This window comes from Pseudophryne corroboree, chromosome 10, assembly GCF_028390025.1.
Source record: "Pseudophryne corroboree isolate aPseCor3 chromosome 10, aPseCor3.hap2, whole genome shotgun sequence".
Taxonomy (NCBI): domain Eukaryota; kingdom Metazoa; phylum Chordata; class Amphibia; order Anura; family Myobatrachidae; genus Pseudophryne; species Pseudophryne corroboree.
The window spans coordinates 10,694,675-10,721,928 of record NC_086453.1 but is presented as its reverse complement, the minus strand read 5'-3'; the positions used below and the strand labels follow the sequence as shown (position 1 = coordinate 10,721,928).

Sequence of the window (27,254 nt, the reverse complement as noted above, 5' to 3'; positions counted from 1 at the left end):
CTAGTCGCTAGGATTAGTGACCCTGACGATGGAGTAAGGACATCTAGTCACTAGGATTAGTGACCCTGGTGGCGGAGTAAAACCAGCCAATCACTAGAATTAGGGACCCTGGTGGCGGAGTAAGCACATCCAGTTGCTAGGATTAGTGACCCCGAAGTTGGAGTAAGCACGCCCATTTGCTAGGATTAGTGACCCTGATGGTGGAGTTAGTCCATCTAGTCGCTAGGATTAGTGACCCTGATGGTGGAGTAAGGCCGTCCAGTCGCTAGGATTAGTGACCCTGGTGGTGGAGTAAGCACATCCAATCGCTAGGATTAGTGACCCTGGTGGTGGAGTAAGCACATTCAGTCGCTAGGATTAGTGACACTGATGGCGGAGTAAGCACGTCCAGTCGCTAGGATTAGTGACCCTGATGGTGCAGTAAGCACATCCAGTCGCTAGGATTAGTGACCCTGATGGTGGAGTAAGCACATTCATTCGCTAGGATTAGTGACCCTGATGGTGGAGTAAGGACGTCCAGTCGCTAGGATTAGTGACCCTGATGGTGGAGTAAGCACATCCAGTCGCTAGGATTAGTGACCCTGGTGGTGGAGTAAGGACGTCCAGCCGCTAGGATTAGTGACCCTGGTGGCGGAGTAAGGACATACAGTTGCTAGGATTAGGGACCCTGATGGTGGAGTAAGGACGTCCAGCCGCTAGGATTAGTGACCCTGGTGGCGGAGTAAGGACGTCCAGTCGCTAGGATTAGTGACCCTGGTGGTGGAGTAAGGACGTCCAGCCGCTAGGATTAGTGACCCTGATGGTGGAGTAAGGATGTCCAGTCGCTAGGATTAGTGACCCTGATGGTGGAGTAAGGATGTCCAGTCGCTAGGATTAGTGACCCTGGTGGTGGAGTAAGGATGTCCAGTCGCTAGGATTAGTGACCCTGATGGTGGAGTAAGGATGTCCAGTCGCTAGGATTAGTGACCCTGATGGTGGAGTAAGGATGTCCAGTTGCTAGGATTAGTGACCCTGGTGGTGGAGTAAGCACGTCCAGTCGCTAGGATTAGTGACCCTGATGGTGGAGTAAGGATGTCCAGTTGCTAGGATTAGTGACCCTGGTGGTGGAGTAAGGATGTCCAGTCGCTAGGATTAGTGACCCTGGTGGCGGAGTAAGGACGTCCAGTCGCTAGGATTAGTGACCCTGGTGGCAGAGTAAGGACGTCCAGCCGCTAGGATTAGTGACCCTGGTGGTGGAGTAAGGACGTCCAGTTGCTAGGATTAGTGACCCTGGTGGCGGAGTAAGGATGTCCAGTCGCTAGGATTAGTGACCCTGGTGGTGGAGTAAGGATGTCCAGTCGCTAGGATTAGTGACCCTGGTGGTGGAGTAAGCACGTCCAGTCGCTAGGATTAGTGACCCTGATGGTGGAGTAAGGATGTCCAGTTGCTAGGATTAGTGACCCTGGTGGTGGAGTAAGGATGTCCAGTTGCTAGGATTAGTGACCCTGGTGGTGGAGTAAGGATGTCCAGTCGCTAGGATTAGTGACCCTGATGGTGGAGTAAGGATGTCCAGTTGCTAGGATTAGTGACCCTGGTGGTGGAGTAAGGATGTCCAGTCGCTAGGATTAGTGACCCTGGTGGTGGAGTAAGGACGTCCAGTCGCTAGGATTAAGACCTTGTGACGGAGTAAGCCCATCTAGTTGCTTTGGGGTCTGTTCATGAAATAGTGAAAAGAGTGGAGAAGTGAGCCAGTGGAGAAGTTGCCCATGGCAACCAATCAGCTGCTACGTATAATTTTATAGAATGCATATTATAAATGCTACCTCAACACTGATTGGTTGCCATGGGCACCTTCTCCACAGGCTCTGGCTTCATGAATAGACCCCTAGGATATATAGTGAAATGTTTTGCACATGTCTGTCAATTCCCCGGGTACTTGATGGACCCGCTCCGCTCAACGATGTGAAATTTGACCTAAAACATGAAATAAAACTGCTCTCCAGTATCTGCCTGTGAACCAGAGAGAGAAGTCTTTCACACTCTTTAATTAGTAAACCCTCATTTAGCTGCAAGGGCCCCACGCCCTGTGACACTGCCAAATGGGCAGCTCTGAAATACTGACAGTGACCCGCTGGGACTCCGAGGATGCACAATATATAGATGTGTAATGAGGACCCCGGCCACCGCCCTGCAGACCCCACTCTGAGGACACCCCGGGGGCATTGCTGAGCGGTTGAGGATGCACCCCAGGTTTTCCATTTCACATTTATGAGAGCCCCGTGATAAATATCAGCTCAGCCAAAATGTTCGGGACAGACCTGACCCTGGGTTTTATAATGCAGAACATATAATAGTGATCCCATCAGGGCCGGCGCCACCATTAGGCAGCTTTAGGCAGCTGCCTATGGGCGCCGGCCACTGGAGGGCGGTGCTGCATGCTGCCGTTGAAAGAATGCTTCCTTTATTCCTTGAGCTCAGCTGAGCACAGATGCTGCACCGCCCACCTGTTGTCATCCAGTGTTCACAGTGTGCATATAACCCTCCAGGCAATAAGCAGGACGCCTCTTGTTGTCTGTGGCATGCTCCTCTTTCCATAACCGCCCCCGCCACGATAGAACCCTGTATATTCCTGCCCAACACCATGACAGCAGCCCCCCCCCCTGACACCCGCGACTACCAACCGCCCCCCGACCTGCGACTGCCTCCAGCATGTCATCCTCCCTTGACTGCCTCCCGCAGGTTACCCGCCCCCGTGACTGCCTCCACTCCTGCGACTGCTTCCCACATGTTACTCGCCCTCCTTCCCACATGTTACCCGCCCCCTCTAGCGACTGCCTACCGCATGTTACCTAGCCCCCCTCCCGCAGCTGCCTCCCACACGTTACCACCCCGCGACTGCATCCCGCAAGTTACCCGCCTCCACCTCCCCACTACTGCACCCGATGACACCGGTCTGCTGATGGATCGTACATCAGTTGGGGACATAGAAAAAAGAGACCGCGGCACTGTTCCATCTCGTCACTGCTTTTAAAGAAGGTGATCAGCCAGCACACACGAAGGGTATGGCCTGAAAACTTTTGTGGACCTGGGGAAGGGGGGGGGGGGGGGGGGGGGGGGCCAGGACAACTCCCCGCCAAAACACATCACTCACTATACGAATACCTGAGTTAGCATTTGGGATGAAGAGTTTCACTCAAATTAGGGATTTCTGGAGAGATTTATTAACCCTTGAATTAATGTCAATACTACTACCAGTAACATTGATACTGAGTGCAAGTGTATAGTACTTATGTATAAGGTTTTCAATGGCTAAGTTTGATTTCTATTGATTGATATTATTGTATACATCTTTGTAATGTGCTCTGAGTAGAGATTGGAGCACTGTTACTCCATTTTACCTAATTAAAACCTCATTTATTTTAAATGACATGCTCATTCACACATTGGTGACTCATTTGAGCATTCATAATATCTAAATAGGACATTTTTGGTAGGTTGGGTATAATATGCCGGTGGTCAGAATACAAACCGCTGCATCCCGATGATTAGAATGCCGACGGGAAGGTAAGTATACTTACCTTCCCCACCTGGCCCCCTAACCCTCCCTCCCCACTGCCTAAATCATTAGCGATATCGTACAGTGTGTATGCACAATGGGCCTAATTCAGACCAGACAGAGTGAACCCCCCCCCCCCCCCCCCCCCCCCCGTGCAAGTCTGCATATGCAAAATTTCACCAGGCAGCGGACAGCTGCAAATACATTCGCATCTCACTCGCCATCCAATGTTTTTTTCGGGTGTAGTATGTTATGCCAGTGCTTGGGATCCCGGCGCCGACATTCCAACCGCCAGCATCCCGACAACCGGCATGCAGGCAGTGGGGTGAGCCCAAAAGAGACCCCTGCGGGCACGGTGGCGCGCTATCCACACCATGCTATTTATTCTCCCTCCAGGGATGTCGTGGACACCCCAAGAGGGAGTATAGATGTCGGTATGCCAGCTGTCAGGATTCCAGCATCAGTATGGTGAGCGCCGGGATCCCGACAGCCGGCATATAAAATGCCACCCGTTTTTTCCAGTCTATGCAGTCTGTGCGCAGCCCAGGACTTACTCCTCCAGTGCAATAGAATCCGGCTGATCGGGGCCAGAGCCGACCACACACCCTCCCTGAAAAGGCTTGGGAACGCGTGCGTTTTTCCTGCCACTCCCAGAAAACAGCCAGTTGCCACCCACAAACATCCGCTTACTGTCAATTACCTTGCGTACGCCTAGCGATCAAAATTTTTGCACCATTCTGTCGCTGTTTGAGCTCGTTCATACGCATGCGCAGTCATTTGATAATCAGCCGCGGTGCGATTTTGCACAACAACGATCAGGTCTGAATTAGGCCCAATATTGGCCGCCTGAGAAGGTAAGGAAACCACTAGGCGATATCGCCCATGGAGCGTATTGCCTAGTGTGTATGCACCTTTATGTTTCTAAATAGAATCTCTCAGGGCATTAGGTCCTATGAGACTCAACCCAACAAGTGTTTTTCTCGCTGAAAATGTGTGACAAAACTACATTTTGAGCTTGCACTGATTAATGTAATATGCGAAATTAGTACGTCTGTGCGCAACCAGGGTTTAAAGTTGTCCGGAATGAGGTGGGACTGCGTTCCGGCAGTTATAATTGGAGGTGGGTCGTTCCACCTCTGCTTGCCCACCTTAACTACACACAGCGCCACATATAGATAGCACTCTACTCGGCTGTGACAAGTCAGCAGGTAGCCAGTGTCACTAACACAGCAGCACCAGCTTGTTTGGCTCATTTGCATGAAGTGTGCAGTGTGACGTCATGACGTCATGCCACAAATTACAAGCAGCGCAAACTGTGCTAGTGCTAGACCCCGTCACAGGTGGACATGGAATTGGGGGGGGGGGGGGGTTGCTGGCTGCAGTTTTGCCTAGGGTGTCGAAAATCCTTGCACCGGCCCTGGATCCCATAATTATGTTATCAAAGAGACGTCTTCTATAATTATTTCTTTCTTTTTGTGTGTAAATAAATAGAGAGGATTAAACAATAGGGATGAATTAGAGAGTTATTTCCTGTCGGGATTACAGCATGAAAGCACCTGGACAGGTAAGGGTGTAACAGCTGCCGGTAACTCATGAGGTAAGTGACAGTGACAGCATGAAAGCACCTGGACAGGTAAGGGTGTAACAGCTGCCGGTAACTCATGAGGTAAGTGACAGTGACAGCATGAAAGCACCTGGACAGGTAAGTGTGTAACAGCTGCCGGTAGCCCATGAGGTAAGTGACAGTGACAGCATGGAAGCACCTGGACAGGTAAGGGTGTAACAGCTGCCGGTAACTCATGAGGTAAGTGACAGTGACAGCATGAAAGCACCTGGAGAGGTAAGTGTGTAACAGCTGCCGGTAGCCCATGAGGTAAGTGACAGTGACAGCATGAAAGCACCTGGAGAGGTAAGGGTGTAATAGCTGCCGGTAGCCCATGAGGTAAGTGACAGTGACAGCATGAAAGCACCTGGAGAGGTAAGGGTGTAACAGCTGCCGGTAGCCCATGAGGTAAGTGACAGCATGAGGGGGCTCTGGACGGGGAGACCCCAACATTTCCCCATGAACCCTGAAGATATGCGATGTCAGACCCCGATAGGTCACATTTGTGAAGGGGACACTAATGACTGTGACTTTATGTCCCGGTATTATTGCAATTATTCCAATATGCGATCCCTTCGGATGAATGTATCACGGGCTCTGAAAAGGAATCTGTCCCTGTGGTGTGCTCTGCTGGCACAATTCCGGCGGAGGGTTCCTGGGAACCCAGTCGGATCTACTCATAAGATTGCGATAGTTGCGGGGAACGATATCGGGAATGCTTCACATTCCTGACATTGATACATCGGACCGCATCGCATACCCCATAGAAACCTATGCGGGAGGCGGCTGCGGGCGGAAATCGCAGCAGGTGTCGGAGATCTCTACTTCTTACATGCAGGTGATACTTAATATTTGCAGGTAACCCTGAAAACTGGTGTTTCCGGGAACATAGCCGCAAATATTATTTGATATACGGGCCCCTGGGAGAGAAGACCTCAGCTCTAGGGACCATCGGGTTGCAGAAAGGATCATGACTAACCTGCTGTTATTACCTGCAATTTCAGTAGGAAGCGGGAGGGATGCGGAGGGAGAGTAGGTCATGGCCACAACTAGGGGGGGGGCTAAGGGGGCATGTGCCCCGGGTGCAGAATCTGTGAGGGTGCAGAGATGGGCACTCTGCCTCCTTTCCTTCCTCTCAGCTCTAAAGGGCTACCTTCTGCCGGGTCCAAGAACCCTCGCTGCAGGTGCCCACTCCCCACCACCATCAATAACCCCTGCCCCCCCTCCCCGGCAACTAGAACACCAATTCCACTTTACGAGCACTGGTCCATGGCTGCTCACACACTCCTGTGCCTGTGTAAGCGATGTCTGCCTCCGGGCCTCTTCCCCAGCACCTCTCGCTTCCCGCACGCAGCTCCACCAGAGGAGGACAGGGCCCTAAGGAGCTACCTACTGCCAGGTCCCAGAACCCTCGTTGCAGGTCCCCGCTCCCCAGTGCCACCAATGTGGACTCCTGGGAAGCCATTCACACACTCCTGTGCCTGTGTAAACTATGTCTGCCCCCGGCCCTGTTCCTCAGGGCCTTCCCCTTCCTGCACGGCAGCTCCGCTAGAGGACAGGGCGAGAGGAAGTAACAGCAAACCGATAATTAGTCTGGGCACTGAGGTGACGTCTCTATACGCCAGGACAGCTACTGCCTCCCAAAGTGTGGTCCTAGGTCCCAACTTGCATGCTGGGCTTTGTAGTCCTACAGCACTTGGCCAATTGGGATACAGTGATTGCATGGCTTATATCAGGTATATAACACCAGCCGGTCCTAGGGACTCAGACAGAAAGGTGGTACTCCCCCTCTTTAATTGGTCCTAGGTCCTGACTGGCAAACTGGGCTTTGTAGTCCTACAGCAGTTGGCCAGTCAGAGTCCCCCACAATACTGTATCTGAGGTGCATGTTAGTTTTCTTGTGTTCCTATCCATTTTTCATAGGTAATGTGTGCTGGGTGCACCCTGACGGTGCTGGTTGTCACTTTGCCAACTGTTTATTACTGTGTTTTTGACATGGGGGGTCATTCCGAGTTGATCGCTCGCTGGCTAGTTTTAGCAGCCGTGCAAACGCTATGCCGCCGCCCACTGGGGAGTGTATTTTAGCTTAGCAGAAGTGCGAACGCACGTGCAGCCGCGCTCTGCAAAAACAGTTTGTGCGGTTTCTGAGTAGCTCTGACCCTACTCAGCGCTTGCGATCACTTCAGCCTATTCGTGTCCGGATTAGACGTCATACACCCGCCCAGCGAACGGCCAGCCACGCATGCATTTTTTTCAAACACGCCTGTGTTTTTGCAAACACTCCATGAAAACGGTCAGTTGACACCCAGAAACGCCCCCTTCCTGTCAATCTTCTTGCGACCGTCAGTGCGAAGAAAAACTTTGTTAGAACCTGACCACAACCACAAAGGGCTTTGTACCCGTACGTCGCGCGTTCGCATAAATGTCGTTTTTCATCTGATCGCTGCGCTGTGAAAATCGGCATCGAGCAATCAACTCAGAATGACCCCCATCGTTCCAAAGTGTGTGTGTGCATGGGGGGAGCAAAATTACTGCCTTGCTCCGGGTGCCAAAAATCTTAGTTTCGGCCCTGAGTAGGTAAGTATGGATTGCACCGCCGGGGTCTCTAACTGGGGGTTCAATTGCCTTAAAACGTGGACTCTTACCATATATATCCCAGTGCACTAGGGGAAGTATCGGCCCTGGGCGTAGTGGCTATCCAACCTCCCACGCATCGATGGGGACGCTGGGGTTTATGAGAACTGGAACCTGCGATACATTTCCAGTTTACACAGCGCAGAACATACAGGAAATGTATAGAAGGACACCATGTGACTTCCAGCCGTCCTGTCCCGTCACACCTGCGTAATTATACATGTATGACATTATATATTATCTGTCTCCTGCCCCTCCTCTGACGAAGCCCCTCCCCAATCCTAGGGACACTCTATGTAAATGAGAGGTAGGTGACAACGTCAAAAAAACCCAAAACATTTAAAATACCTCACAAATAAAAAATAAAAAACATTCAGGAAACCTTAAACATTATAAAAAAATGAAAATTCAAAAAAAAGAAAGAACTTTTTTTAATTTTTTTTTCCATCTGGTAACAAAAGTATTGAGGAGGGTCCGAAAATGAGGTAACCGTTGCCAAAAAAAGGGGTTCTCTCCTCGTCTCGCCGCGTATAAGACGGTGCACCTGAGCTGGTCCCAGTCATGGAAACTCTGCAGATTACTGTGTGATCGCTCCAGGCCCACTGTGAAATCCCCTCAGCAACAGATGCTGGTCTCTGAGAGCCTCTGGCCCCCGCCCAGCCCACCGTAGTGCTATGATTTATGAATGCCACCCTCATTATTGTGTCACTCATCATATTAATATCTGAGCCCCCGGCTCAGGCCGCACTTAGGTGTTCATTAACCTTAAGAGGCTCTCCAGCCGTGCTCCGGCACTAATTCTGCTTAATGCTGTTTATGGTGTGATAACTGTACGCTTTATCCTGCTGCTGATGACATATCAGGCCTCTGGATGATTGCAGCATTGTACCGCTGGTGGGATGACACGGCGGCCAGGCATGTGAGACCTTGTGTGTCCGTGTCCTCCGCCCCTCCAGCTAGGGAGACATCAATCCTGGTTCCAGTCTGGAGATTGGGCAAAATAAATAAAGGTCAACAAAATCGGCATTTGTCAAAATCTTTGGCTTTTGATTTCTGATTGTGGGCCGGAGTAGCTGGCATTCCGCCTGCGCACGGGTCTCGCCATCTGTTACAGCCGGGGCCATGCATACGCAACTTAGAGCAAATACGGGCGATTCCGAATCGCACCCATCTCGGCTGGATCTCTGCGTGCGACTCAGTGGCTGTCACTGGGCGGTACGGGGGCGCTCGTGCACAGGATACGTGTTCCGCGGGCATGTAGTTGGAATTGTGGGCTATTCGTATGTGAGCGAACGCAGAAATCCGGCTGACCTCAGATGAATCTTCTGCGCCAATGATGGGGCCATAATTGCTATACTTACTTCACTAGGAAGCGTCTCTCCCCAGCGGGGATGGATGGGGGAAGTGCGGTCGCACAGATGCGGCCAACTGTGGGATAAATTTACTAAGATGGGAGTTGTGTTTAAGATGGGATGTTGCCCATAGCAACCAATCAGATTCTACTTCTCATTTATCTAGCAGCTTCTAGAAGATAATACCTGGAATCTGATTGGTTGCTATAGGCAACATTCCATCTTAAATAGAACTCCCATCTTAGTAAATGTACCCCTGTGAGTGCGAGCAGAGATCCGCATTAGTTTCCCAGCGAGTAAAGTGATCGCTTTATGTGTGTCTCTGAATCAGGCGCAACCAGGCTACGGGCGGACGCAGTGACGATGTCGTGCACAGTTTCTTCTGCACCATGCATCTAAGTCGCACTGCGCATGCGTCCACAGTACGAGCCCACAAGGGGCCTGATTCAGAAGTGGGCTATTCAGATGCAGTGGATCTGTGAAACTATGGTAATGGTGCAGCCTCTTGCGTACAAAGACACAGTATCAATCACACCAGGGTAGCACCATCGGATCTCTGTGCCGCACTATGGTTGCTCAGAATGCCTGTCACTGGATAGCCACCGGAGCCTTTACAACTGCTAACAAAAATGCTGACGCAGGCTCAAACACGCCCCCCGAAATGTGTTGTGACATGCATTTGTTTGACTCCCCCCCCAACCCTTGGTATTTCACCCAAAAACTCACTACTGGTCACTCACTTTGCGAATAAATCGTCACTGCGTCAGCCCTCGATAAACAATCGCCGCAGGTGTGCAGTGCGACTGACACATGCGCAGCTGAAAAAACATCGCTGAGATACGCAGACGTCGGAAATGCGTCCACCACTCAATTATGCCCAGAGTCTCATAAATGTCTTGTATATGCTGCTGGTTGGTGAATGGGAGGAGCTATGCGAGCGCACAAAGATGGCCGTCTTATCGGTGTGTTACAGGAGTGTCGCAGTTGTCGCTGAAGTGGCTGCGAACTCAGATCCTGATTCAGACAGTGGGACAGGTGCAAGTTTTAATGCACTGAGTTGTATTTGAGAATCTAAAGACATTCAAAGTAGCATCTCAGTCCCTGCACATGCGTATGCGCGGCTGTACGCCGGGGAGGGCTTATAGCTGTATTTGCATAAAGTCGCAGACGCAATACCGGCAAAAGACGCAGACACGAATGCTGCAGAATGCAGCTCAGAATCAGGATCTAGCTGGTAGGCCCTGCCCGCTTTATGTGTGGTATACAAATTTCTAGATCTCTCAGACTCCCGGAAAAGTACACCACCCCTCCACAAGCAGGATTGGGCTCCCGCACCTAGGGCCTAATTCAGACCTGGTCGCTGCTCTGCGTTTTTGCAGAGGTCTGTGATCAGACAGCCGCCACCAATAGAGAGTGAAAACCTGCCCCGTGCAAGTGTGTGAATGCATGCGCACGCTGTGCAAAAACTTCGTCAGACAGCGTACATCTGCAAATCCGTTCGCAACTCACTCACCATGGAATGATTTTTCCAGTCTGTGCGCAGCCCAGGACTTACTCCTACAGTGCAATACAAACGGGCTGACCGGGGCCGGAGCTGACGTCACACACCCGCCCTGAATACGCTTGGGAACGCCTGCGTTTTTCCTGACACTCCCAGAAAACGTCCAGTTACCACCCACAACGCCCGCTTCCTGTCACTCAGCATGCGTTCACCAAGTAATAAAAAAAAAATGCAGGATTTTTTTCACTGTTTGGTGTCACGCCTGCACATTGCGATCCGTACCCATGCGCAATCATTCAATAATTGGCCGCTGTGCGAATTCGCACAATAGCGATCAGGTCTGAATTAGGCCCCTAGAGGGGTCCGGCCCAATGAACAATACTAGGACACTGTCATCCACGATAGTAATGTTAACAGTCTCCTTTTTGCTGGTACCACAAGTGCCAGCAAGCATCTGTCCAAAAACAGGTGTAATTATGCGCAGGTAAAACTCTGCGTAGCCTGCAATTCCGTCCACTTCTCCCCAGCTCCCCTCTCTGATCTCAGCTTACGTGCGAACGCTCCATCCGCTGTGTATGACGCATCACTTGTACCTGTGCAGTGCGGAAACACGCCAAACATGTCTGCAAAACCGCCTGAGCCCCACACGTGTAAAGTCTGCCCCCTTTGAACAACAACTTACTAATCGTGTCTCCATTAGTTCTTTCAGGTGTTTGCTCCCTAATGTTTGCTGTGGCGCAGCGGTATTATTACATACCCACAATCTCCTACTTTTCCTGATCCGGGGTAATCCAGCGGGCTAAAGAAGATCCCATGAGAGAGTTAGAGGATTGGATGACGGCGCACAAAGGGCAGCGGGCTCTGGGAGTGTCGGAATTCAGGGGCATTATATAACGGCTTTTGTCTGACCAGACAATAATGTGTAATCCGAGCAGGCAATTAATTGCAGCGATTATTGTGTCAGTGTATCCTGTCACCGTCGGAATCATCGCCGCATTTACGGGAAAGGTCAGACAGTGAATCCAGCGATGACTGCTCGCCAGATGCAATGCGTATGTCAGCTGATGGACGCTATTAACTTAAGAGGGGGATTAACTGAGTCCTGACAATTATCCCTATATTAATTGTATGGGCTTCTGACTCCGCGTAATGTCTTAGACATCGCAATGTATAAACAACACAAGATCCAGTTACCCTGAATGAAAAGGTCAATGATTCCAGGCGTTAGTGGCTAGAAACAGGGACAGCTGCTGAAAGGAGGCCTGTCATAATATTACTGTGGCCAGAGCCTTCATTAGGTGGAGGTCAGGTCACTGCGTTCATCGTTACATACATGTATAAACAAGGCCGGTGCGCGGTCTTCCTTTCAGAAGAGATGGGTTGTTTAGCTGCTGTCTGTACCTGGCACTGCCACAGGGTGGTCTACAGTATGCCGGCTGTCGGGATCCCGGCGCACAGTATACCGGCGCCGGAATCCCGACAGCCGGCATACCGACACTTATTCTCCCTCGTGGGGGTCCACGACCCCCCTGGAGGGAGAATAAAATAGCGTGGCGGGGCTCATTTGCGCTCGCCACACTGTCGGTATGCCGGAGGTTGGGCTCCCGGCGCCGGTATGCTGGTCGCCGGGAGCCCGACCGCCGGCATACCATACTACACCCCTGCCACATTATACACCTAGACCTGCGATGCACATTCTGTGACTCCATTACATACAGGCAGGAAAGCATGGAAATGTGTTAGTGCATCTTAGAAGAGGGAATGTCAAACTAGACAGTGCCTTCTCCTAACTCTGCGACATCTCATTCACATGGCCAGCACAGTACCCAAGACCTTATTCTATAAAAAAAAAAAGTGCAGCATATCCAGTCACTAGGAGCCAGTGACATCACTGAGAGCGCAGCCTATCCAGTCACTAGGAGCCAGTGACATCACTAAGAGCACAGCCTATCCAGCTACTAGAAACCAGTGACATCACTGACTGAGAGTGCAGCCTATCCAGTCACTAGGAGCCAGTGACATCACTAAGAGCACAGCCTATCCAGCTACTAGAAACCAGTGACATCACTGACTGAGAGTGCAGCCTATCCAGTCACTAGGAGCCTGTGACATCACTGAGAGTGCAGCCTATCCAGTCACTAGGAGCCAGTGACATCACTGAGAGTGCAGCCTATCCAGTCACTAGGAATCAGTGACATCACTGAGAGTGCAGCCTATCCAGTCACTAGGAACCAGTGACATCACTGAGAGCGCAGCCTATCCAGTCACTAGGAGCCAGTGACATCACTGAGAGTGCAGCCTATCCAGTCACTAGGAATCAGTGACATCACTGAGAGTGCAGCCTATCCAGTCACTAGGAGCCAGTGACATCACTGAGAGTGCAGCCTATCCAGTCACTAGGAGCCAGTGACATCACTGAGAGCGCAGCCTATCCAGTCACTAGGAGCCAGTGACATCACTAAGAGCACAGCCTATCCAGCTACTAGAAACCAGTGACATCACTGACTGAGAGTCCAGCCTATCCAGTCACTAGGAGCCAGTGACATCACTGAGTACGCGGCCTATCCAGTCACTAGGAGCCAGTAACATCACTGAGAGCACAGCCTATCCAGTCACTAGGAGCCAGTGACATCACTGAAAGTTCAGCCTATCCAGTCACTAGGAACCAGTGACATCACTGAGAGTGCAGCCTATCCCGTCACTAGGAGCCACGTAATATACTTGTTGTTATCTGTTTGCATTATAACTATATACTGGGAGTGAAGGATTATACTGTATAGTGACACTAAATAAATAGATAAAATATTATTCTGCTATTGGCTGATCTATTATTTTATATCTCATGAAAATGAGTAATAAGTGGATATCCTTTTTATCCTTTAGTTTCTTAGAACTACCCTGAAATAAGGGCTCACAATTATTTCAGGTTTGCACGTGTTGTCGGGGAATATCACCTATCATATCATTTTTGTGAGCTGGGGATAACAGTAATGGAGGAACTGCATAAGGTATGGAGATATCTGCAGCGGTTTCTCCATGGTGTTACTTATTATTTGCCAGAATCACCCGGAAATGGGTGTTTTCCGGTGGTGTGCCTAAAATATTCATTGTTTGGTAATCCCCTATGTAACGTAGTTTCCTTGTAAAACCCCAGTTATTTATTTTCTTATTCTACGTTTAGAATCCATTGGTCTTTGGAGCAGCAGTTTGTAGTGTGGCTTAGAAAGCTGATAATCTTGGAACAGGCACATCTATAAACACCATGGTGAACTTACAGTGTTAATGGGAGATGTCTTTCTCAGCCATGACAGGATTCCCACTAACCCTTTCCACAATGACCTGGACATCCTTCTTGGTGGAGCCCTGGAGTCCCTGGAGATCACCATGTATGTCCGTTTCCATATGCCTGGCCAGGCTGCTCCCTCCACGCCATGACATTGAGAGAGTCGTTCTGTGTTTCAGGGTTTTATAAACAGAAATATTATCCATGTAACATATCTCCTGCCTGAAACCAAGCAGAACATCTTGGCACCTCGTTATCCGCCTGGAACGCTCTTTGGGGATAAGTTAAAGTGCGAGCAAGCACTTTGCAGCCGGGCACCGCTGATCTCGATGCCAAGCCTTCGGCTCAATGATATGAAGCCATCTCCTGACGTTAACCCTTTGGCCTGTTCCGAGCACGCTTCAGAGATTTAGAGGACCTGAGAAAAAAAATAATGAAAGACTATTATTACGTTACCAGGATCAGTTCCCGCGGGTCAACGTGTCCAAAACACAAGTCCAACTGCCACATGCTCCATCCATCATTCTTCATTGCAAGGGCTCTTTGGCCACCAGCCAGGGACATTCAGGTCATATTTAATTAGCTCCATTGCTACTCAATATATCACGGCATTCTCCTATCAACATTGCAAGGATTGGGATCTTGTCCCAACCACGAGAAGATTTGGAAATTATTTTATGAATTATAAGATAGGATACAAATAAGTTGGATCAATGTACTGTTATATTGGGATCCCTGGGAGAATGTTATACAGTATATGAAGCATAGAGGTTCTTTTTACCAGCCAAAACTGTGCTACAACGACTTTATGGAGAGACTGACTGTATTCCAAAAAGACTAGATGGTGACTTAAAAAGTGGGGGATGGTCCATGACTGGTACATATAAACAAAGAAGAAGATGAAGAGGAATAAAATGTGATAAAGACTATGGAGATATATAAAGTTTCTAGTTTCTAATTATAGTGATTTGTTTATCTCTGGATGCTGGGCTAGGGTCCTCCAAAAATATATGATAGATGACTTTACCCCAAAACACGTGCAAACCTGAAATAATTCCCTTATTTTGGGGCAATTTCAATATACTATGTTTAAAAATAGGATACCCACTAACTACTCATTTTCATGAGCTATCCTGTACTAAAGAGATCATGCAATGGTAAAATAATATTTTAGTTGGAATATAGCGTCACTGTACAGTATATACAGTAACTGGGGTGTTCAATCCTTCACTCCCAGTATATAGATATAATGCAAACAGGTTACAACAGGCAGAGAGTGTTAATCTTTTCGTTCTGATACTGTAAATATGAATAACAATTTCCTGATGAATAACCTACTAGTAAAAAATGTATAATAATGAAAATAAAAGTAAAAACATTTCTGAACCGAAAACATTCAGAAAAACTGAATCAATAACCTGAAAAATAACACAGACCATGAAAAAGAAACCCGTAAGAATAAACTAAGAAATAAATAAGAGATACATGTATAAATAAGAGATGTAATTCTTATGTAAAGGGATTTTGCGGCGCGTTTCCTGGCACATCTGACCACTTCCTCAGGAAACAGCTTCTCTGTTATTCCATATCTCATGAAAATGAGTAATTACTAGTGAATCACCTATTTTTATACATTGGTACAGAAAAAAGAATGTAACTCAGCGCTCAGCCCTGTTCCAACATAAATGTCCCATATAAAGCCTTTTTGAAGCAGTATCTTCTATAGGTCGCAGGACCACTTGTAAACGATGTGTCAATTCTGTAGTATTAAGTCTTTTTCAAGGTGAAGCTTCACCTTGAAAAAGACTTAATACTACAGTCGAAACATGTTGGTTCAGGAGTGCTACTGATCAACTTTGCAGTGGGAACAGACGGTTAGGTATTTCCTGTCGGGCAATTCACGGCCGTTACTGCCTCTCAGGTACACCTTCTTTCCATCTACCATCTGTTATCCCATGTTTTTAGACAGTGTTTGGAATAAATTTTACGGATTTTAAGAGTGCCCTTTTGGTTTCTTTTGGGTCATAATTCTCACATTGGGAGACTCCGTGTACACCACACTGCTTTAGATAGAAGTTTGGAGGACGAAAGATAAAGAAACCGTTATACGAGTCCGACTACTATGTGCTATGTGAGAACGGTACGTCCCGCTTTAGGGGAATAACATATGAAGGTGTGTTCACGGCGGCTCCATTTACACGATTGAATACTGGTGGCTAAAGATACCTTTATGGAGAGCATTCACTGTGTGTTATGTGAGTACGGTACGTCATACTACTGGGATTGCTGTATAAAGGTGTGTGTACGGCTGTCTTATTCATGTCATTGGCTATTGGTGGCTAAAGATACCTTTATGGGAGTGCATTCACTGTGTGTTATGTGAGTACGGTACGTCATACTACTGGGATTGCTGTATAAAGGTGTGTGTACGGCTGGCTTATTCACGTCATTGGCTATTGGTGACTAAAGATACCTTTATGGGAGAGCATTCACTGTGTGTTATGTGAGTACGGTACGTCATACTACTGGGATCGCTGTATAAAGGTGTGTGTACGGCTGGCTTATTCACGTCATTGGCTATTGGTGGCTAAAGATACCTTTATGGGAGTCATTCACTGTGTGTTATGTGAGTACGGTACGTCATACTACTGGGATCGCTGTATAAAGGTGTGTGTACGGCTGGCTTATTCATGTCATTGGCTATTGGTGGCTAAAGATACCTTTATGGGAGTGCATTCACTGTGTGTTATGTGAGTACGGTACGTCATACTACTGGGATTGCTGTATAAAGGTGTGTGTACGGCTGGCTTATTCACGTCATTGGCTATTGGTGACTAAAGATACCTTTATGGGAGAGCATTCACTGTGTGTTATGTGAGTACGGTACGTCATACTACTGGGATCGCTGTATAAAGGTGTGTGTACGGCTGGCTTATTCACGTCATTGGCTATTGGTGGCTAAAGATACCTTTATGGGAGTCATTCACTGTGTGTTATGTGAGTACGGTACGTCATACTACTGGGATCGCTGTATAAAGGTGTGTGTACGGCTGGCTTATTCATGTCATTGGCTATTGGTGGCTAAAGATACCTTTATGGGAGAGCATTCACTGTGTGTTATGTGAGTACGGTACGTCATACTACTGGGATTGCTGTATAAAGGTGTGTGTACGGCTGGCTTATTCACGTCATTGGCTATTGGTGACTAAAGATACCTTTATGGGAGAGCATTCACTGTGTGTTATGTGAGTACGGTACGTCATACTACTGGGATCGCTGTATAAAGGTGTGTGTACGGCTGGCTTATTCACGTCATTGGCTATTGGTGGCTAAAGATACCTTTATGGGAGTCATTCACTGTGTGTTATGTGAGTACGGTACGTCATACTACTGGGATCGCTGTATAAAGGTGTGTGTACGGCTGGCTTATTCATGTCATTGGCTATTGGTGGCTAAAGATACCTTTATGGGAGTGCATTCACTGTGTGTTATGTGAGTACGGTACGTCATACTACTGGGATTGCTGTATAAAGGTGTGTGTACGGCTGGCTTATTCACGTCATTGGCTATTGGTGGCTAAAGATACCTTTATGGGAGAGCATTCACTGTGTGTTATGTGAGTACGGTACGTCATACTACTGGGATTACTGTATAAAGGTGTGTGTACAGCTGGCTTATTCATGTCATTGGCTATTGGTGGCTAAAGATACCTTTATGGGAGAGCATTCACTGTGTGTTATGCGAGTACGGTACGTCATACTACTGGGATCGCTGTATAAAGGTGTGTGTACGGCTGGCTTATTCACGTCATTGGCTATTGGTGGCTAAAGATACCTTTATGGGAGAGCATTCACTGTGTGTTATGTGAGTACGGTACGTCATACTACTGGGATTACTTTATAAAGGTGTGTGTACAGCTGGCTTATTCACGTCATTGGCTATTGGTGGCTAAAGATACCTTTATGGGAGAGCATTCAATGGGGTATATTTACTAAGGTCCCGATTTTGACCGAGATGCCGTTTTTTCTTCAAAGTGTAATCTTGGGAATTTACTAAGCACAAATCACGGCAGTGATGAGGGCATTCGTATTTTTTTGGAAGTTCTAGTAAAAAATTACGAATAAGTACAACATCGGTCAAACGCGGCTGTTTAGGTATGAATCACGGTCATTTACTAACCATTCGTATTCGTAATGTGCACCGTGAAAATGCCTTTGCAGTCGTGAAAAAATACAATTTGTAAAAAAGTGCTAAAAAAAAGTAGACCTGCTTTTGATAAGCGTGTTTACATGTGTATTCAATTATCCATTAGTCACACCTGAATGTTTGGCCCTATAAAAGGGTCCAAGGCACATTTTGAATAACTCTCACTCTGAAATGGCTGCTGCTGTGTGTGCTACTGATTTTCTGGTTGCTGGGGGATACCTGAGACTGCTCCATGAGTGTTCAAGAAATCAGGGCCAGGTAAGTGAACATGATCAGCAGGTTGTACAGGTGCCGCGGAGGCTGCGCCAGCCTCGTTTTTTTAGGGGGCGTTTAAACTTAAACGCATTGTCTGATGATAGGGTCATACAGATGTTTAGGCTAAATAGAAACAACATTTTCCGTCTATATGACCTTGTCAAACTGTTCCTAGACCCTGAGACAGCACGCTCTCGCTCTGTCTCAGGCCTGCACAAACTCCTGGCTGTGTTGCACTTTATGGCTACTGGGAGCTTCCAGGCTGTGACAGGCGACGTCATTGGTATCTCCCAGCCCACCTTTTCAAAATATTTGAATCAGGTGAGCTGAAATATATATACTAGAGATGAGCGCCTGAAATTTTTCGGGTTTTGTGTTTTGGTTTTGGGTTCGGTTCCGCGGCCGTGTTTTGGGTTCGAACGCGTTTTGGCAAAACCTCACCGAATTTTTTTTGTCGGATTCGGGTGTGTTTTGGATTCGGGTGTTTTTTTCAAAAAACACTAAAAAACAGCTTAAATCATAGAATTTGGGGGTCATTTTGATCCCAAAGTATTATTAACCTCAAAAACCATAATTTACACTCATTTTCAGTCTATTCTGAATACCTCACACCTCACAATATTATTTTTAGTCCTAAAATTTGCACCGAGGTCGCTGTGTGAGTAAGATAAGCGACCCTAGTGGCTGACACAAACACCGGGCCCATCTAGGAGTGGCACTGCAGTGTCACGCAGGATGTCCCTTCCAAAAAACCCTCCCCAAACAGCACATGACGCAAAGAAAAAAAGAGGCGCAATGAGGTAGCTGTGTGAGTAAGATTAGCGACCCTAGTGGCCGACACAAACACCGGGCCCATCTAGGAGTGGCACTGCAGTGTCACGCAGGATGGCCCTTCCAAAAAACCCTCCCCAAACAGCACATGACGCAAAGAAAAAAAGAGGCGCAATGAGGTAGCTGTGTGAGTAAGATTAGCGACCCTAGTGGCCGACACAAACACCGGGCCCATCTAGGAGTGGCACTGCAGTGTCACGCAGGATGTCCCTTCCAAAAAACCCTCCCCAAACAGCACATGACGCAAAGAAAAAAAGAGGCGCAATGAGGTAGCTGTGTGAGTAAGATTAGCGACCCTAGTGGCCGACACAAACACCGGGCCCATCTAGGAGTGGCACTGCAGTGTCACGCAGGATGTCCCTTCCAAAAAACCCTCCCCAAACAGCACATGACGCAAAGAAAAAAAGAGGCGCAATGAGGTAGCTGACTGTGTGAGTAAGATTAGCGACCCTAGTGGCCGACACAAACACCGGGCCCATCTAGGAGTGGCACTGCAGTGTCACGCAGGATGTCCCTTCCAAAAAACCCTCCCCAATCAGCACATGATGCAAAGAAAAAGAAAAGAAAAAAGAGGTGCAAGATGGAATTGTCCTTGGGCCCTCCCACCCACCCTTATGTTGTATAAACAAAACAGGACATGCACACTTTAACCAACCCATCATTTCAGTGACAGGGTCTGCCACACGACTGTGACTGATATGACGGGTTGGTTTGGACCCCCCCCAAAAAAGAAGCAATTAATCTCTCCTTGCACAAACTGGCTCTACAGAGGCAAGATGTCCACCTCATCTTCACCCTCCGATATATCACCGTGTACATCCCCCTCCTCACAGATTATCAATTCGTCCCCACTGGAATCCACCATCTCAGCTCCCTGTGTACTTTGTGGAGGCAATTGCTGCTGGTCAATGTCTCCGCGGAGGAATTGATTATAATTCATTTTAATGAACATCATCTTCTCCACATTTTCTGGATGTAACCTCGTACGCCGATTGCTGACAAGGTGAGCGGCGGCACTAAACACTCTTTCGGAGTACACACTTGTGGGAGGGCAACTTAGGTAGAATAAAGCCAGTTTGTGCAAGGGCCTCCAAATTGCCTCTTTTTCCTGCCAGTATAAGTACGGACTGTGTGACGTGCCTACTTGGATGCGGTCACTCATATAATCCTCCACCATTCTATCAATGTTGAGAGAATCATATGCAGTGACAGTAGACGACATGTCCATAATCGTTGTCAGGTCCTTCAGTCCGGACCAGATGTCAGCATCAGCAGTCGCTCCAGACTGCCCTGCATCACCGCCAGCGGGTGGGCTCGGAATTCTGAGCCTTTTCCTCGCACCCCCAGTTGCGGGAGAATGTGAAGGAGGAGATGTTGACAGGTCGCGTTCCGCTTGACTTGACAATTTTGTCACCAGCAGGTCTTTCAACCCCAGCAGACTTGTGTCTGCCGGAAAGAGAGATCCAAGGTAGGCTTTAAATCTAGGATCGAGCACGGTGGCCAAAATGTAGTGCTCTGATTTCAACAGATTGACCACCCGTGAATCCTTGTTAAGCGAATTAAGGGCTCCATCCACAAGTCCCACATGCCTAGCGGAATCGCTCCGTGTTAGCTCCTCCTTCAATGTCTCCAGCTTCTTCTGCAAAAGCCTGATGAGGGGAATGACCTGACTCGGGCTGGCAGTGTCTGAACTGACTTCACGTGTGGCAAGTTCAAAGGGCATCAGAACCTTGCACAACGTTGAAATCATTCTCCACTGCACTTGAGACAGGTGCATTCCACCTCCTATATCGTGCTCAATTGTATAGGCTTGAATGGCCTTTTGCTGCTCCTCCAACCTCTGAAGCATATAGAGGGTTGAATTCCACCTCGTTACCACTTCTTGCTTCAGATGATGGCAGGGCAGGTTCAGTAGTTTTTGGTGGTGCTCCAGTCTTCTGTACGTGGTGCCTGTACGCCGAAAGTGTCCCGCAATTCTTCTGGCCACCGACAGCATCTCTTGCACGCCCCTGTCGTTTTTTTAAAAATTCTGCACCACCAAATTCAAGGTATGTGCAAAACATGGGACGTGCTGGAATTTGCCCATATTTAATGCACACACAATATTGCTGGCGTTGTCCGATGCCACAAATCCACAGGAGAGTCCAATTGGGGTAAGCCATTCCGCGATGATCTTCCTCAGTTGCCGTAAGAGGTTTTCAGCTGTGTGCGTATTCTGGAAAGCGGTGATACAAAGCGTAGCCTGCCTAGGAAAGAGTTGGCGTTTGCGAGATGCTGCTACTGGTGCCGCCGCTGCTGTTCTTGCGGCGGGAGTCCATACATCTACCCAGTGGGCTGTCACAGTCATATAGTCCTGACCCTGCCCTGCTCCACTTGTCCACATGTCCGTGGTTAAGTGGACATTGGGTACAACTGCATTTTTTAGGACACTGGTGAGTCTTTTTCTGACGTCCGTGTACATTCTCGGTATCGCCTGCCTAGAGAAGTGGAACCTAGATGGTATTTGGTAACGGGGGCACACTGCCTCAATAAATTGTCTAGTTCCCTGTGAACTAACGGCGGATACCGGACGCACGTCTAACACCAACATAGTTGTCAAGGCCTCAGTTATCCGCTTTGCAGTAGGATGACTGCTGTGATATTTCATCTTCCTCGCAAAGGACTGTTGAACAGTCAATTGCTTACTGGAAGTAGTACAAGTGGGCTTACGACTTCCCCTCTGGGATGACCATCGACTCCCAGCGGCAACAACAGCAGCGCCAGCAGCAGTAGGCGTTACACGCAAGGATGCATCGGAGGAATCCCAGGCAGGAGAGGACTCGTCAGAATTGCCAGTGACATGGCCTGCAGGACTATTGGCATTCCTGGGGAAGGAGGAAATTGACACTGAGGGAGTTGGTGGGGTGGTTTGCGTGAGCTTGGTTACAAGAGGAAGGGATTTACTGGTCAGTGGACTGCTTCCGCTGTCACCCAAAGTTTTTGAACTTGTCACTGACTTATTATGAATGCGCTGCAGGTGACGTATAAGGGAGGATGTTCCGAGGTGGTTAACGTCCTTACCCCTACTTATTACAGCTTGACAAAGGGAACACACGGCTTGACACCTGTTGTCCGCATTTCTGGTGAAATACCTCCACACCGAAGAGCTGATTTTTTTGGTATTTTCACCTGGCATGTCAACGGCCATATTCCTCCCACGGACAACAGGTGTCTCCCCGGGTGCCTGACTTAAACAAACCACCTCACCATCAGAATCCTCCTTGTCAATTTCCTCCCCAGCGCCAGCAACACCCATATCCTCCTCATCCTGGTGTACTTCAACACTGACATCTTCAATCTGACTATCAGGAACTGGACTGCGGGTGCTCCTTCCAGCACTTGCAGGGGGCGTGCAAATGGTGGAAGGCGCATGCTCTTCACGTCCAGTGTTGGGAAGGTCAGGCATCGCAACCGACACAATTGGACTCTCCTTGTGGATTTGGGATTTCGAAGAATGCACAGTTCTTTGCTGTGCTGCTTTTGCCAGCTTGAGTCTTTTCATTTTTCTAGCGAGAGGCTGAGTGCTTCCATCCTCATGTGAAGCTGAACCACTAGCCATGAACATAGGCCAGGGCCTCAGCCGTTCCTTGCCACTCCGTGTGGTAAATGGCATATTGGCAAGTTTACGCTTCTCCTCCGACAATTTTATTTTAGGTTTTGGAGTCCTTTTTTTTCTGATATTTGGTGTTTTGGATTTGACATGCTCTGTACTATGACATTGGGCATCGGCCTTGGCAGACGACGTTGCTGGCATTTCATCGTCTCGGCCATGACTAGTGGCAGCAGCTTCAGCACGAGGTGGAAGTGGATCTTGATCTTTCCCTAATTTTGGAACCTCAACATTTTTGTTCTCCATATTTTAATAGGCACAACTAAAAGGCACCTCAGGTAAACAATGGAGATGGATACTAGTATACAATTATGGACTGCCTGCCGACTGCAGACACAGAGGTAGCCACAGCCGTGAACTACCGTACTGTACTGTGTCTGCAGCTAATATAGACTGGTTGATAAAGAGAAGATGTCTATGTAACTATGTATGTATAAAGAAGACTGAAAAAAATCCACGGTTAGGTGGTATACAATTATGGACGGACTGCCTGCCGAGTGCAGACACAGAGGTAGCCACAGCCGTGAACTACCGTACTGTACTGTGTCTGCAGCTAATATAGACTGGTTGATAAAGAGAAGATGTCTATGTAACTATGTATGTATAAAGAAGAATGAAAAAAAACCACGGTTAGGTGGTATACAATTATGGACGGACTGCCTGCCGAGTGCAGACACAGAGGTAGCCACAGCCGTGAACTACCGTACTGTACTGTGTCTGCAGCTAATATAGACTGGTTGATAAAGAGAAGATGTCTATGTAACTATGTATGTATAAAGAAGAATGAAAAAAATCCACGGTTAGGTGGTATTACAATTATGGACGGACTGCCTGCCGAGTGCAGAGACACAGAGGTAGCCACAGCCGTGAACTACCGTACTGTGTCTGCTGCGACTGGATGATAAATGATATAAAAAATATATATATATCACTACTGCAGCCGGACAGGTATATATTATATATTATATAATGACGGACCTGCTGGACACTGTCTGTCAGCAGAATGAGTTTTATTTTTATAGAATAAAAAAAAAAAAACACACAAGTGAAGTCACACGACGAGTGTTTAACTTTTTCAGGCAATCACAATATAAGTATACTACTAACTATACTGGTGGTCAGTGTGGTCAGGTCACTGGTCAGTCACACTGGCAGTGGCACTCCTGCAGCAAAAGTGTGCACTGTTTAATTTTAATATAATATGTACTCCTGGCTCCTGCTATAACCTATAACTGGCACTGCAGTAGTGCTCCCCAGTCTCCCCCACAATTATAAGCTGTGTGAGCTGAGCAGTCAGACAGATATATAATATATATAGATGATGCAGCACACTGGCCTGAGCCTGAGCAGTGCACACAGATATGGTATGTGACTGACTGAGTCACTGTGTGTATCGCTTTTTTCAGGCAGAGAACGGATATATTAAATAAACTGCACTGTGTGTCTGGTGGTCACTCACTATATAATATATTATGTACTCCTGGCTCCTGCTATAACCTATAACTGGCACTGCAGTAGTGCTCCCCAGTCTCCCCCACAATTATAAGCTGTGTGAGCTGAGCAGTCAGACAGATATATATAATATTATATATAGATAATAGATGATGCAGCACACTGGCCTGAGCAGTGCACACAGATATGGTATGTGACTGAGTATCGCTTTTTTCAGGCAGAGAACGGATTATAAAGTAAACTGCACTGTCCTCACTAGTAAACTCTCTCCACTCAGTCTCTACACTTCTACAGTAACAGTACTCCTCCTAGTCAGCTCCAGTAAATCTCTCTCAGTCTCTTATAATCTAAATGGAGAGGACGCCAGCCACGTCCTCTCCCTATCAATCTCAATGCACGTGTGAAAATGGCGGCGACGCGCGGCTCCTTATATAGAATCCGAGTCTCGCGATAGAATCCGAGCCTCACGAGAATCCGACAGCGTCATGATGACGTTCGGGCGCGCTCGGGTTAACCGAGCAAGGCGGGAAGATCCGAGTCTGCTCGGACCCGTGAAAAAAACCATGAAGTTCTGGCGGGTTCGGATTCAGAGAAACCGAACCCGCTCATCTCTAATATATACACGTCTATATCTAAGTGTTGCTTCTGTTAGGTCTTAGAACACAGTATTGTATTGATTACAGATCATGACACTCACCTTATATTTATTAATGTCCACTCAGGTTTTGGATGTCTTGGAACCCCATATAGATGCCTCTATCTGCTTCCCTACCCAGGAGTCGCAGTGGCATGCAGTCAGGGTAGCTTTCTATGAGCTTGCTGGCATGCCCAATGTGCTGGGTGCCATAGATTGCACACACGTTGAGCTGAGACCACCTAGGGGCAGGCAATATGTCTTTACCAATCGGCATTCTAGACAATCAACTAATGTCCAGGTGGTTTGTGATGCAAATCTAAAAATTATGAGTGTGATTGCAGGTTACCCTGGCGGCTGCCATGACTCCTTCATCCTCAGTCAGTCATCCCTCTTTGATAAATTTGAGGACGGACAAATGCCTGATGGCTGGCTGCTGGGTATGTTCCAAGTGTGTTGTGTGTATGTGTGTTAACTAGAGATGAGCGGGTTCGGTTTCTCTGAATCCGAACCCGCACGAACTTCATGTTTTTTTCACGGGTCCGAGCAGACTCGGATCCTCCCGCCTTGCTCGGTTAACCCGAGCGCGCCCCGAACGTCATCATGACGCTGTCGGATTCTCGCGAGACTCGGATTCTATATAAGGAGCCGCGCGTCGCCGCCATTTTCACACGTGCATTGAGATTGATAGGGAGAGGACGTGGCTGGCGTCCTCTCCATTTAGATTATAAGAGACTGAGAGAGATTTACTGGAGCTGACTAGGAGGAGTACTGTTACTGTAGAAGTGTAGAGACTGAGTGGAGAGAGTTTACTAGTGAGGACAGTGCAGTTTACTTTATAATCCGTTCTCTGCCTGAAAAAAGCGATACACAGCACACAGTGACTCAGTCACATACCATATCTGTGTGCACTGCTCAGGCTCAGGCCAGTGTGCTGCATCATCTATTATCTATATATAATATTATATATATCTGTCTGACTGCTCAGCTCACACAGCTTATAATTGTGGGGGAGACTGGGGAGCACTACTGCAGTGCCAGTTATAGGTTATAGCAGGAGCCAGGAGTACATAATATATTATATAGTGAGTGACCACCAGACACACAGTGCAGTTTATTTAATATATCCGTTCTCTGCCTGAAAAAAGCGATACACACAGTGACTCAGTCAGTCACATACCATATCTGTGTGCACTGCTCAGGCTCAGGCCAGTGTGCTGCATCATCTATTATCTATATATAATATTATATATATCTGTCTGACTGCTCAGCTCACACAGCTTATAATTGTGGGGGAGACTGGGGAGCACTACTGCAGTGCCAGTTATAGGTTATAGCAGGAGCCAGGAGTACATAATATATTATATAGTGAGTGACCACCAGACACACAGTGCAGTTTATTTAATATATCCGTTCTCTGCCTGAAAAAAGCGATACACACAGTGACTCAGTCAGTCACATAGTATACCATATCTGTGTGCACTGCTCAGGCTCAGGCCAGTGTGCTGCATCATCTATTATCTATATATAATATTATATATATCTGTCTGACTGCTCAGCTCACACAGCTTATAATTGTGGGGGAGACTGGGGAGCACTACTGCAGTGCCAGTTATAGGTTATAGCAGGAGCCAGGAGTACATAATATATTATATAGTGAGTGACCACCAGACACACAGTGCAGTTTATTTAATATATCCGTTCTCTGCCTGAAAAAAGCGATACACACAGTGACTCAGTCAGTCACATACCATATCTGTGTGCACTGCTCAGGCTCAGGCCAGTGTGCTGCATCATCTATTATCTATATATAATATTATATATATCTGTCTGACTGCTCAGCTCACACAGCTTATAATTGTGGGGGAGACTGGGGAGCACTACTGCAGTGCCAGTTATAGGTTATAGCAGGAGCCAGGAGTACATATTACCGTATATACTCGAGTATAAGTCGACCCGAATATAAGCCGAGGCACCTAATTCTACCACAAAAACCTGGGAAAACTTATTGACTCGAGTATAAGCCTAGGGTGGGAAATGCAGCTCTAGCCGTACACAGCCCTCAGTGCCAGATATGCCCTCATAGTGCCAGATATGCCCCCACAGTGCTGCCAGATATGCCCCCACAGTGCTGCCAGATATGCCCCCACAGTGCTGCCAGATATGCCCCCACAGTGCTGCCAGATATGCCCCCACAGTGCTGCCAGTTATGCCCCCACAGTGCTGCCAGATATGCCCCCACAGTGCTGCCAGATATGCCCCCACAGTGCTGCCAGATATGCCCCCACAGTGCTGCCAGTTATGCCCCCACAGTGCTGC

The 27,254-nt window shown here is 47.9% G+C and overlaps 1 protein-coding gene across 1 annotated transcript in view; it reads right to left on the bottom strand.

Moving 5' to 3' along the window:
• Positions 1-27,254, bottom strand: part of LOC134965758 (protein-arginine deiminase type-1-like) — a 204,748-nt gene that overhangs the window by 147,722 nt on the left and 29,772 nt on the right. Inside the window, exon 3 of the mRNA XM_063942107.1 lies at positions 13,950-14,326. Coding sequence (XP_063798177.1) covers positions 13,950-14,011 — 62 coding nt within the window. The 5' untranslated portion in view covers positions 14,012-14,326. The remainder of the gene's footprint in view (positions 1-13,949; positions 14,327-27,254) is intronic.